Genomic DNA, 14,496 nt, shown 5'->3' with positions numbered 1-14,496 from the left:
CTTCCTGCTCACATCCAGTTGCTGCAGGATCTCCACCATTGTGTCTGGGCTCTTCTGTAGCCCTGAGCTGATGGATTCAATTCAGTTTTGGAGCCCCCATCTCCCCAGTACTTCCTCTGAATTCTGTGAGCAATATGTGGTTCCTATGAGTAATGAATAAGGATTGTTAGTTGAGCAACACAAGAGAAGAAAATTACTGGTTTCCTTCAAGTTCCATGTTGTTTGTATTCTGTTAACATTTCTAAGTCCTAGTCTCCTATCAGGGAGCCATGGAACTGGTAGCTGCACTAGTGTATTAAGTAATTTCTGCACCAAAATCACTTACATTCTCCAGCCTTAGATAAACAGGTAGTGTCGCTGGTATGTAGTATGTACTGAGCAGCACTACTAACCCTTTAACCCTACAGATTTGCCTGCAGTATTTTTTCAGTTGCATCAATCAACATATTTAGGTTCCATTCCTTTTCTAAATTATCTGTCAATCACATGCAGCAGACAGAATACCCCATTTTTTCCCCTTTTGCTAGTTTCTTCTGTGAAAAGGAAAGTCCATCTTATCTTTAAAAGTCACTGTAGGGCAAATGTAAAATCCAGCTTATCATACATGTTAACATTTATGGCTCTCATAACCTGGATGTGTCAGGTTTGGAGCAATTTATCCTCCTACAAATTGTGCTATTTTAAAGAATATTGAAATAACAAAGTTTCCATGGATGATTCACATATACATTGTGTCCTCCCTGCAGAGGACTTTCTCTAGAGCATTAGTAGCAAAGGAACAGTGCAACTTAAAAGACCCCACAATTACGAAAAGTGTGAATAATAATAATAAAGAATAATAAAGAGTGAATAATAGCAGAAATGAAAAAAAGAGAAAAAAGTCAAAATATGAGTAAATGGAAGCACTTGATGATGGGGAGAAAAGAAGAACATAAAAATACAGGATGAGGGGGAAAAAATATTAAAAGTCAGTTTGTGTCTGTAAATATACTTTATTGTTCTTACCCTTTTCTTTTTGTGTTTATCATTTTCCATGGTTTATGGTGAGACCATTAAGAGCATTTCTTTTTTAAACAGTAGAAATTTGAAGAGATGTTTTTATCCAAAGAAAAGAAAGGACTTTCAGTACACAGTTAATGGTATATAAAATCCATGAAACCATCAGGTTGCCTCATTCCCAAGGAGAACTCAAGCTTTCCCGGTTTCAGTAGTGTGCCTCCAGGAAATCGTCCAGGAGGACACATAATTAGCCCACACTCTTCCAGAGTGCACAGTGTAACATGATGCAGTTAAACCAGAAGACAGTTTGCATCTTTTGACCCTGTGTCAAATGTGTCAGTTGAGTAGCTTACCTGAGATCTGTAAGACAACGTAGGCCATCAGATGTTTTCCCATAGAAAGGAACATGCAGTAGGACACACACACACATAAACACAATTTTGAAACCTGACTTATTTTCAAAGTAACAGAAAAAGTGGCCTTTGTAAGTGGCACAACTCAGTGCTTTCAGATTCTTTCGTTTTGCCAGTCTGAAGTTTAAATAAAAATGTTTGCCCTTGCTTAGGATGTATGAGAAGGACATTGAAAGTGGCTCTTTCACTTTAGGCACTATCAAGATATTGAGTCCTCCGGAAGGGTGAATTTGATACTATCATTCCAATGCATGTCCAGATGATAGTTCTGGGAATGGTAAAATGTTTAGTATAGTGTCTACTTCTTGCATTTATTGCCATGCAGAATAGTCCAAAAAGTTTACAGTGAAACAGAATAATGTTGAATAACTCCTAGACAGAAATGCCATGGTAAGTGTGTGCGGTGGGGTGGTGGTGGTTTGCGTGTGTCAGGGTGTGGTGTGTGTAGGGGGAACTTGTGTAAGTGGTAGAAAAGGCACAAGCTGAAAACTCAAATGACAGTGTAAAACGGCCCTCATAGCTTAATTAAATAAAACAAATAATGTGATTTAAACTTCTTTGAGTTAAAATTACTTTAATAAGGGTGTTAATTACTAGAGGATTAACACTGCTTACATGTGATAATAGATCTGGTCAGTCAATAAAGGGTGAGAATAATGTTCATTTAAGAAGCAAAAGAATCTAGCACAGGATTACTCACTAGAAAGGGATAACATTTCAAAGTGGCAAGTAAAATCAGGGGAAGATGTTTTCAAATTGCAGGAGGCATTAGAGGCTGAATCTTGCCATCATTAGTCAGCAAAAGTTCCATGTGTACTGGGATCTGTTGGAGCTAAAATATGAAGAGTAATTATTGCAAATGACATATAACAGAATTTGGAATTACTCAATTTTCCAGGGAAATCATAAGAAGTAATTTTTCAGATAAAACATTTAAAGAAAATACTGTCTATAGAAGTGAGGAGAAAAGGTGTAATCTAAAGGGAAAAGACCAGCTTCCAAGGAGAGTAATTTCTTGAAGATGTATTTCTTAGAAAAGAAATTGTATTGGATTATTGCCTTTAAGCAAAAAGGAGTTTTTCCTAATATGTTTGCAAACAAGAGCCAGAGGAGAAAGATCTTTTGCAAAAACCGTATAAAAAAAGGAAATTCTGAGATATCCAGGTTACAACTTGCTGGGCTTGGAAGCCTTTGTTAAACCAAGTTATCTAGACAACAGGTTAACAAAACAAAGCCAGGATTTTATATGAGCTGTAGTATTTGCTAAAATATTTTTAGAGTCATTTGATAGATACAGATTGATACAGATTAGATATATATATATATAGATATTAGATATAAATATGGAAGTAAATGTCTTCTTGTAGCTGAAGAGGAAGGTGAAGGTTGTCCAAGAAAGAATATGAAAGTTTTTTCCTAGTGATTTTGGCTTTCCTTTTAACTTGTCTCTATTTACATTCCTGAGCTACTGATTGTGGAATTCCTTGTCCAGTGGTTCTCAGGTCTAGAATAGCTTTCCCTAAGGGATGTAACTTCATCTGCTATAAAGGGTGGTTATGCAGCCGTTCTCTGAGTGCACTGCTTTGGAAGAAATAACTATCTGTTTACAGTAAACTTACAATGGCCACATCTGTAAGTGTCTGTGCTTTATGGATTGCACTGGATTTTTGTTTCTGGATGCGAACAAACTTATGCTGGTCTGTGGCCTGTTATGTCTTGAATTTCAGTGGCTTTTCACATATTCTAACTCAGCACCCAAGATCAGCTGAGATACTTTATTGAGCACTTGCTGTATTTGAGCACTTGCTGTATCTGATTCCTGCAGAAGCTTTTCAGAGAGACACCTTGTATATGAAATTCTAAGTGTTTTGATGGCCACCTAAGAGAAGACTCTGGTGCACTGTGGCCGTAATTTTTTTATTTTAGATGTGCAGCTTTTGACAAATGCACAGATCCTAAAAGAAACCAAGCCAAAAGAAAGTTTTAAATTTAAAAATAATTACTCTGTTGTGTTGAAACAAACTATTTCCCCTTACCTGCTGTAGAACCTCAGGTTATCTCAGTGGAAATGATGTGATTCATAGTACACACTACAGATCATGGACTTCTGTGGAGACCAATTGCTGCAGATTCAAGAGGTGGTCATAAACCTTACAGACCTGATGTATATCCTCCTGTTGAGTCAATCTGTGTAGCAATCTAATTTCAGCACATTTCATAGATGTAATTTTCTCAGGTGTTTTTGTTCAAGTCAGAATATGACAAGAAAAGATTGGAAAGTTAGGAGAGGGAAATGCTCCATTCACTGAATCCCTAGTTCTCAGCAGTGCCTGGGCTGGCAGCATCCTGGGTCTGTTCTTGAGCTGCAACTTCACACAAAGAGCTGAAGTCTTTGCCTCCTCTGTAAGCACGAAGCTGATGCCATGGAGCTGTGCCATGCTCACTTGTCTTCCCATAGGCATCAGTTTGCATTTGTGTGCCAGGGCTGCGTATCTAAAACTCCTTCCTTCAATCCTAGAAGTAACCGGACTGAAATTTAAACTTGGAGTTGTAATTATACTTGGACAGACCACTGCAGGTGATTAGTTCTAGGGTACAGCAACCTGACTGTCTAGATTAGATGTGTGTGTATACAAGGACAGTTTGGGGTAGTTAAAACCAGCATTTGTCAGATAATGACTTCTTGTGATATGGTATGTATATATAAACTTGTAAGACTGCAGGCATCTGGAGTTACTCTTACGGGTAGTGCTAAATATTAAGTGTGACAGATGGGACAAGAGTGTTCAATTTCAGAACACAGTATGGAAGTTGAAGTGAACATGTTTTGTGTTTGAATTTTATTCTAGTTACACCAAATGAGATTATTTTAAATTAGACCCACCTCTAAACCAGAGAAAGTGGTTAAAATTTAACTTCAGATTTTGAACTTCTTGAAGATGTTTTTATAGTGAATCATCTCGGATGGATTTTTACAGGAAGGATTGAGACAAATGATACCGTTTTAATCCCTGAGAAACGTATTTTCGGATGCTGTGCCTCATCATGTGCTATTTATGGCATTATTTCATAGATGAGTGAATAGTTTAAAGCAAACCTGTGTAAGTTTAGTGCAAGTAAAAAAGAAGTGCCTATAGAAAATAAAAAACTAAATAAACTAAACTGTAAAATTCCTTTTTGGTAGATGTCAATATTAAGTACTACTGGCAAACCTGTGTTTAAAAAAACAATCACAAGCTGAGTGAAAATGCCAGCTGAGATTTAACTGTGCTGTATTAAATGTTTCGTAATTTTAACAGTTGAAATTGTGTTTTCAAAGTGTCTCATTCAGGTGAGAGGCAGATGGGCCATTTTGAGGGGCTGCACTTGTCACCCCTGCATGCTGTTTGAGCGAGTACACCTCTGCGTCAGGAGCTCAAAACCAGAAAAAATGGTGAATGACCTGACCATTGCATAATCCACAGTTTTTAATCCACACGAATTTTGCCATCGACATAGTTTTATGCTTTGTCTAAAGGGACTTTGTGTACGGACTAACACGCTTGACAGGAGCAATTTGGCCCGAGCCCGTGCCCTCTGGAGCCTGACTGTCTGCCAGGCTCCTGCTTTTCAAACTCTTCCCTGTTTCTAGACTCAAAAGACGGTTCTTTTGCTACTAGTCCAGTTTATTCTTTAATGATGAAGAACAACACACTTCATAATAAACATTTTCACTGTAATTAAACAAATCTTCTTTGAAGAGGTATTACTTGTTGCTATACTGTGTATTTCATAGGACCTAGCTATTTATATTTGTCTCAGAAACTACTTTTCTGTGTCTTCAGATGTTACATCTTGGGCTGCTTGAAGTTTTAATGGGATTTGTAAAAATTATACATTGTGAGTGTTTTTCTGGTTATGGTAACAGCAAAAAGCTTGTTCATGTGACTTCAACAGCAAGTGTTTTATTTTTTAGGCAGGCCTAAGTTCATTTGAAGTGCCAAAGGAAAAAAAAAATTATTTTGACATGTTCATGAATGTAACAAGACCAGACATCTCTCAAAGTATACCACAAGGTCCAGATTTTAGGAAAGAATTCTGCCCTTTGCAAGGATTTTTTTTCTTAAAAAAGATATATGAATACAAGTAACTTCTGTTTTTTTCTTAGCATAGCAACAAATCCCAATGGTTCACCTGTCATTACATTATACATTGTGCATATATGAATGTGTTGAAGATTGTATCCCAACATTCAAGAATAGTGACAGATACAATTTCACTTATAAATTCGAAACAGATGGTAACATTTAAATACAAAATTGTTTCATTCTTGTGAACATTTCAATGTCCTAAATTTAGAAACAATTTCTAAATGCATGGTTCTTAAAAGAAGAAGGTGCGTTTTAATGCAGTGGCTTAAAAACTGAAAGACACTGCCTTTCTAACACAGACTATCCTTCCTTTGAAAATCCAGGGCTCAGTTTTCAAAGCATTGTCCAGGAATTTAGCCTGCGACCCCCATTGACACTAATGGGAATTGCATAGCTAAGTCCCCATAACATCACTTTGAACATCCATTTGTCGTACCAATTCAGAAAAAGGGTAGCATAAACTACAGGGAGACATTCACAGATCAAGAGATCGATGTACACTTTGAAATACAAGACCAATGTGCGTTATTCCAGTTATGTGATCAATAGGGGGGATTTTAAAATTCACAAAATTAATCACCAGGTCTAAATAAAATATTTTGGCAAGTGGCAGGCAGACTTTCTAACCAGGCTAACAAGATGTTTATCAGCAGTAATGAACACCTACTGATTAAGGGATAATTGTGTTTGGTTGGTAGGGTGTTATTCTACACTTAGCAAGCTCGGTCTTTTTTTCTTTCAAGCTGGACTTAGGTATCTATATTTTAAGTAGTTCTGTTGTTCCTTTGCAACCAAGAAATGTTCAGAGTAAACAAGGCTTGTCCTTGTCCAGTCCTGATTCTTATCCTGGTCCTTTATGTTGTTTTTTTTCCAATTTAGTAAGTGCTTTCATGGTGTGCATGCTTTAATTAACAGGAGCATAACTTGGTGAATAATGATGGTGTTATCTTCATGGTCATGCATACAGTTTTTGTTGGAAATAAGTGTATACCTGTGTAACATATATTCATGTATACTTGTGAATGAAACCTAAGCAAAGATTTTAAAAGTGGTGTTGTTGTTGTGTAGCTGTGTAGCTGTGTTACTGCAGTGCCTATGAGTCCCGGTCATGGACCACGGCCCCATTATGCTGGGCAGAATATAAATAAGTGTTTTAACAAAAGAAAGACAGTGCTGCCTCAGAGTTCCCAAAGCAATGAGATTATAGCTCCACTGAAAGGTTAACGTTATGTCAGAGATTATGAAACAGCAACGATTCTGGTTGACAGGCTTCCTTTTGGGTTGTGAAACCCATTTGTCCTTCTGAATACAAGGTAGGGTGGATTGGTACAGTGTGAGCTCCTAGGAGTAGGAAATGTTGAGGACTGGAACATTTGTGAGTGGCTTTTGTGAGTTTACTGTGTTTAAAATAAAAAAGTCCCCTTCATGTTTGGTGCTTTTTAGCTCCAAACCCCAATAAAAGTAGTAATAATTGAAATATCAATGTGTTTGCTATTTCTTTATCTTAGTGACTTAAATGATACATAGCTAGCAACAGTCTTTTATTTTGTAGGTCAAAAGCCACGCATCCTCAAGGAAAAAATTGTAATGTTACTTGTGTATTCTTTCCTAAGAAAAGGTCGGGTGTAGCTTGCAGTTGTATATGCTTGGCACTGTTCATTTCCCAGAAGAGTTCACTGTATTCTAGGCTTTGGGGTTTTTTTAATTAAAGAGGTCAAAATCCATTATATCAAAATTTCAAAGAATTTACCAATTAGCTGTAGTCTGTGATGCCCAGCAGGTGGCTTTTATACTATTAAAGGGAGATTGTTTCCATCTCTGATCAAAGCAAAAGCAAAACAAAAGAAAATATAGAATATTTTGCTGTACACAGTGCAAACCACATGCAGTGTAAATTATGTGAAAACTGTACGTGAGAGACTGTTCAGTCATCCCACTTCAAGAAAAAGTTCTATGTATTTTCACGCTGGTCCTCACGAGGATTTTAATGGTAATGTCTAAGTCTGTTTAGATTACTGATTAGCTGCGAAGGTTAGACAGCTTGCTATTTCCTAAAATGAGGACTTTAGCATTTTTCTTATTTAAAAGTAAAAGTGAAAACGCACAATTAAGTAGATAATGAATTTAGTACGAGTGAAATTAGAAAAAGCTGAGTGTGCTGGAATGTTTCAAGATGCAAAAAAATTCCAATTTGCACTTTTCAATGAATCTAAACTTCCCCGATTTTTGCCTACTTAAAAGAATGTTTGTGACCTTTTGACCCTTTTGTTATCCCTTACTCAGAAAGGCCTTTATTCTGTAAGACTTAGGTATAAAAAAATAAAAAGAGTGTTAATGGCATAACAGTCGTTTCTGATCACCCTGTGCAAGATGTTTATGCAAAGTGTCAATAGAAGCAATTGGCCTAACAGTGTGACAACCTGCTTTGCTTGGAAATGGGCTAATCTCCTGTTTGGGTTATCCAGAGGTCAGGTAAGGATTTCTTTTTTCACACTCCCCGTAGCGCATGGGTACATAACCTGCAAACACTACAGGGCAGAAATCAGAAGCAATTGAGCCCAAGGATGCCACAAAGCATTTTTATCTAATCCTGACCCGTTTGCTTTTCCTGATTTTTTTTCCCCTCTGCCTTCTTTTAGTTTTTCCCTTCCTGGTCCCATCCCAGAGAGTCTGCTTGAGCGTATAACACATAATGAAGACAGGGACTCTACCAATTTCATTATCTGCTGCTTCACTGTGTTGGTTTTTTTCTTTCTTTTCTTTTTTTTTTTTTTTCCAAACAGGCATCGTCCCACTCTTTTTTGAAGTTCACGTGGAAACCTACTTTAAATCTCAGTTTTTGAGGGCTGCCCCTGTTGCCCTGTCACAGCAGGCTGGAACTCAATAAGAGCTCAGGCAAGCGTATCGGGCCGGGCAATGGGCCTTGGCGGGCTGCACGCTGTGAACTCCTGCCTCACTGAATCAGCTTCTGTGTGTTTTTATAACTGCCTTTTTTTTCCCTGTTAATTATGCCCCAAGGCTGTGGAAAGACAGCATTTATCTGTTTCAACAGACTAAGCAGCAAGTGTTCTGACATGTTTATCAGGCAAATTGTACCTGACAAAAGGTAATTACACATGCAATCAAGTCCAGAAGTAACTGGGTGATTAGGGGTTAATAAACTATTTAGCATAAGAAATATTCAGCTTGTGAGCAAGGGGAGTGGGCCAGAACTGACATAACTGACAGTGATATGTTAAAGAATTACTTTTCTTTGGATGGAATATTTGACTTTACTGAAAGGTAAGAAGGATATTAAGCGTACAACTCCTCAGTTTTATCTCCAGCTCCTGAATCACTGGTGCCTTTTGTACAACCAAAGGTCTTTGCTGGTGCTCGTGCTACTTTAGAAGAGATAATTGCACCATTCCAACTTGCACTAAGCTACCTTGATAATTTACAATTAGGATTTTTGTAGTATAACCAGCACAGTTGCTCTTGTCTAATGGACACTGCCCCCATTTCCATCTGCAAAGCTCGTGTCTCCTCCTTCTGTTGCTGTGTTCACTGTGCATAGCAAGTTCCCAAAGTTGCGTTCTCTTCCAAGATTATTCCTGACAGTTGCCCAAAAGTAAAAAGGCAAGGGCATCTGTATGATATCTGAGGATGTGACAAGAGGCTCAAATGGCATTGAAAGGGCCGGATGGTCGATTCCAGCAGTTCCCAGTGCACAAAATTCTCACGTAATTACAAGATGGCCTAAATACAGGACTATGGCTGAGCTGCTCTGAACTTTAGGTAATACAATGCAAAGCTCTAGTGAGCAATGATGAACAGTAATTTCTAACCAAACACAGCCATGTCACCTAGATACTGGGAAAACACTTTAACTTTGAGGAATGGGTACAAGTACCCTATTTGAAATCAGAATTCTGTCTCTAAAATTTTAAGATCTTTTCCCCTCATAGCATCAATATTGTAATGTTTTGTGTTAACTGATCCTGTTAGCTAGCAAGGTCTTACAGTAGGAGCTCTTTTAACCAAAACATAATTTGGTATCTTTTAAAATAAAAGTCTTCTAATTAAAAATAGCAGTGTTATCTGTATAATGTCAGAATGTCCTATAAACTCTTACATAAGTACATATAAACACCTTTTCCAAGTGGTGTTTATTTTTATAGAGAGACCTAATGTTAGACATAAAAGGCATTTAGAAAATACCTGCACATGAAGGGAAAATTACGAAATCATAGCTCTGTAGGGCATAATTCAAAATAAAAGTGCAGAACAGCAACCAGAGGCTTTAGTTACCTATAACGTTAGAAGTATATATGTGACTAATAATGTAATGGTTTGGGAAAGCAACGCTGTTGCACATACAATAAAAGAAACATGCTGCTCTCTGGTCATCAGCCCTGATGGTTCCAAGATGTTGGATAAAGGCTCCCCTTCTATCACACCTTTAGACAAGGCAAAATCATTTAAATAAGGTGGAAGTGTATACTGTATCTTGTAAATGTAAGTAAGTGGACAATATATAGGATGTTCTATGTGGTGTACTGGAAAGGCTAAAGCTTGTTATTTTTTTTTTGTTTCCTTGTTCTTTTTTTGTTGTTGTTTTTTTTTGTAATGACTCAGACACTTCTCTGCAAATTGTTCCTACTCAGAAAGGAATAATTGCTCTTTGCTCCTAGGGAAGCATATTCTGCTTCATTATAAAATACTCAGGTATAGTATTGTCTGTCTGAGCTTATTCTTATTTTTCATGCTTGTTATGGGATAAAGAGCACAGCAGTACCATTGTTCTTGGGTAGCAGAGTATGTATATTTAGTTTATTTGGTGCTTCACAGTGTTTTGGCTGCATAAGCTGGTTCTGACTGAACACCCCTGGGTGGCTCCTTAGGTAGGGCTGAGGAGCTTTCTAACAGCCCAAATGGGCTGCACTGCCTCCAGACTCCGAGTAGAGGGTGACTGCCTTTCTGTCTGAAGTTTTTTCCATACATGTTAACTTTGGAAAGATGCATGTGCAGAATAAACATTTTTCCTATTGTAATTTCAAGGCAAGAAATCACATTCTAACCTCGAAGGAGTTGCAGCCGGTAGCACCAGTATGATGTTATACACTCTGTGGCCTTTGAGCCTGGGAAATACTTATTGCTAGGACCTACTCTTTGCCTGTATTTATCTTTTGACAGTGTATGCCAGTGTGGACCACTCCTTGCTAGAAAATACACCTCATTTTCAGTTATTGTCTCAGTAATAGTTAAAGCTTTAATAGATGAAGTAGTAGTAGGGAAATGTTGCTTTAATTTGGCCTTTAATAATTCTGATCTTAGGTGCTGCAGTAAAAACTACTGTCACAGAACCAGGAAATTGTCCTGTGCTTCATGTATATCATGTGCCTGTGGCCAAGACAGTCCTACTTTTTCTATATCAGGGAGAGGAATTAAAATGCTTAATTTAAATAGGGCACACATTTGTGTAGCAAAAGATGGCATAAATCAGAAAGGAACAGGGCAGCAGAAATTGAAACAGATTGGTGAGTCAACACCTCTGCATTGTTGCTGCAGGAGTGAAGGTGAATTTGGCGTTGTGTTGTGCTCAAGTGAAGCTTTGCATGAGTGGATTGAAGTTATTTCCCACCACCCATGTGGTGGTCCTGGGGCCAGTGAGTCATTTCTGCTAGACCGTCCTCCCTGCCACTGACTGCTCACCAACCTGCTCCCCTCACAAAGTGCCTGCATGGGCTGTACATCCGCCAAGCCTGGGTGCCAGGGCAGATGCAGGTGATAGGAATGGCCAGGAAACAGATGCCAAGAGCTGCACACCAGGCAGCTCCTGCCCACCCACAGCATGCAGTATGTGCTGTCAAAGCCCACTGCACACAGCAATATGCCACAGTGCAGAACTGCAGCTGTGATGGGGTCAAAATGCACAATGCGTAATTGTTCACAGCAGCAGTCTGGTCTCCAGCAGTGTCTGCAGCTCCCTGCCACATTTAATCCAGAGCCTAGCACATGATTGTCACACTGCAGCCCCTGAACAGATGCATAGAAGGAGGGAAGGGGGCTGTGACTGAGTGGCATGTGTCATTTGATTGCATGTCTGAGCCTTTGAGCTACCTGCCACATGTCATGACAGCTGCTTGAACTTAAGAGATTTATTAGCATGAGGTTGGTTGCGTGCAGCCCTTTGACCAAGCATGGAGCAGGGAAGAAGCTCTGGGTACATCCCCCTTGCAAATAGTGTCTCTTGAGGTGTTCATTCTTTAGAGCCAGGACTGTCTTGGAGTACACAGAATATGCTTCATGTTTTGTGTGACTTTTTTTTACCTCATGTTGAAAAACAACAGACTTCATGGTCTGTTTAGAGCCCTACATGCTTGCCTGTGTTTGGCCAGGTGACAAATGAGGTGTAATCTTCCAGCCGTCACTGTGACTGAGATTTCCCAGAGCCATGGCACCATCAGACAGTTGAGTCAACCACTGAAAGCATGGTATGGAACTCACTCATGCAGTATTGTCAGGGAAGTTTCTCTGAACTTGTCAGCACTGTAATTGTGTCAGTCATCAATGGCTTTGGGCCACACGTTGCTTACAGGATACCTTTCGATACCTTTGGCCCATATGAGCTTCAGGGTTGTTTAGGATTTACCCAGAATCCTTAATTTCAATGTTACAGTAGGGATAAGAAATGAAATCTTTCACCTCTGACTCACTGCATGCAACTGCAGGAGCATTGGTCCATCATTAGGGACCATGTCCCATGTGGAGCACATGACAAGTAGCACTGTAAGTAGCAGAAAGTTATCAATGACCAGATTATATAGTTTGGGTTCCTGTCAGCTTTATCCTCACAGCTTGTCTTGTGCATCTGCCTGTCCTATCTTTCTACTCTTTTAGTTGGGCTTTAAAATGCCTCTATGAGGACTGGGCACTACTAACTGTGTAACACAGGTAATAACAAGTGATAAATAACATGCAGCAGCAACTGAGGCTGTGGGTTTTACAAATGATACTAATTTCTGAGTTACCAAGCCTTCCCAAGTCTGTTTGCTTAGTGACTAAAGGCATGTTCTCTGCAGCTCAGTAAAATTGGTGGTGTCCATCTTGAGAAAGGGCTTTGTGGGAAAGAACTGTTTGAATTTGACCTTTGTAGTTATCACGGATATCTGGTCAGCAAAGAATGAAATAGCCTCCTTGGGTTTTAGATCCTTTCACCCCTGTGAGATAGGGAAATGTAAAATGTAGGTGTCATTGAGGTTTGTAAGGGTCCCTGGAACTCTTTGGGATGACAGAGCAGTAGGTGTGTCAGAGGTCCATTATAATGCCAGGAAATGTTGCTACCTAGTCCTAAAAGACTACACTACAAATAAGGAAGGAGTAATTAATTAGAAAATTATATATTTAAATTAGACACTTTATTTGAAAGTAACATAAGAAAGTGATTTGGAACTGGAAAAATTTGCAAAAAAGAGGCATAGAAATTTGAAGCTGGGAAGACTGGGTGTATGCTTTTATTCTGTAAATAAATTGGTGTTATGATTTTGGGCATGAGCATTAGAGCATTACTGGACAGCTCTGACAGTTTATCAGGCTGAAAAATTTGAGTAAGGCAAGGTTCTCTGAGGTGCAGTCCCTTCTCTTAGTGTAGCCTGAGAAGTCAGAGGAGTGGGCACCTGCTGCAGCTCTGCCTGCAGGAGCAGGGGCTGCTACTGTTGTGCCCCAGCTGTAACAGCTCTGGTCTGGCTTAGCAGAAGTGAACAGAATTTTTAAATGAACAGGGTTCTTCCTTGAATTAGCAAAATGGTGCGACTTGCAGTAGTCTGTTACATTTTTTTCAGTGGTTTTGTTGCACAAAATCCTGTTCCAGCCCATCTTTCCAGCATTACTGATTCAGCTGGTCTCCAGGCAAGCAGGGCTCTAGGTTACACTGAGGACCCAGCTCAGCGGAGCAGCCACAGGCACTGTGCGCTGGGGCAAAGTGTTGTTAATGGTTCCCAATGCTTATTTTAACAGTAGGTTTGGCTAACACAGGACAGCCTGAGAACAAGCCCTTGTTAGCCCTCAGCAGCAGGACAAGGCCAGGCACCAGACGCAGGGGGAAGCTGGGGCGCCCCGCCATTGACGTCAATGGCACTGGGGCCCGCCGGCCTGCAGGTAGCCGTGGGAAAGGCATCCCCGAGCGGGACTGCCTGTGCCCTGGCCCCTGGCAGCCTGGGCAGGGTGCCCAGCGGTGGCTGGCCTGCACCCCGTGATGGTGGAGGGGGAATTAGGCTTTGAGGGCTGTGAGGGTGCTGGCTGCTGAAGGTTCGGCATTGCGTCTGATTGTAAAAGCAGGCTGGTTTTTTGTTGAACAGCAGCTCTGAGATCATGAGTCAAAGGCCTGATTTGAAACTGCAGCCAGGCATGGGACTGTGCTTGGAGACTTTCTGTTCCTCCATTGAAGTGTTTGGATTTGTTTGGGCCAGAAGTGTGCCCGGGGCTTGGTGCTGAGTTTCAGAGATCAGTCGCAATGGAGAGTGCGGCAGGAGGTGTTTAATTCACTTAGTTGAGACTACCTGAGCCTCTGGTTTTAATTACTGTGAGGAGCAGCAGACTCGAGCATCCCTGTCTTGCTCCCCACGGTAAAGCAAGTTCCCGAACACCAAAGCGTGAATCCATTAGCATCCCCTCCTGGGGCTGAACCTGCACAGCCACCTCCCTGCACACGGAGGGAAGTGAGAGTGGTTAAAGAAAGAAATGGGCAGGTGAATGGGGGCTGTTGGCTGGGCTCGGCGAGGGGCTGCGCCCGGCCTCTCTCTGCAGAGCCGCCCCGCGCTCCCTCACCCGCCTCTTCCTCCGCAGCTCCTGGACCTCTTCATGGTGTGGGACTGGTCCACCTACCTGGCTGACTACGGGCAGGCCACCTCCAAGTACCTGCGGGTCAACCCCAGCACGGCCCTCACGCTCCTGGAGAAGTAAGTGCCGGGGCC

General features: G+C 40.4%; 1 protein-coding gene across 4 annotated transcripts in view; it reads left to right on the top strand.

Annotated features, from left to right (window-relative positions):
* The window catches only part of EXOC6 (exocyst complex component 6), an 86,948-nt gene that overhangs the window by 70,506 nt on the left and 1,946 nt on the right, over window positions 1-14,496 (top strand). For all 4 annotated transcript variants that reach the window (XM_008643804.1, XM_017726055.1, XM_017726057.1 and 1 more), the window contains one exon: window positions 14,369-14,481. In XM_008643804.1, the coding sequence (XP_008642026.1) occupies window positions 14,369-14,481 (113 nt within the window). The remainder of the gene's footprint in view (window positions 1-14,368; window positions 14,482-14,496) is intronic.

Source organism: Corvus brachyrhynchos, unplaced genomic scaffold, assembly GCF_000691975.1.
Source record: "Corvus brachyrhynchos isolate BGI_N302 unplaced genomic scaffold, ASM69197v1 scaffold61, whole genome shotgun sequence".
Classification (NCBI taxonomy): Eukaryota; Metazoa; Chordata; class Aves; order Passeriformes; family Corvidae; genus Corvus; species Corvus brachyrhynchos.
The sequence above is the reverse complement of the archived record's forward strand: the minus strand, read 5'-3'. Positions and strand labels throughout refer to the sequence as shown.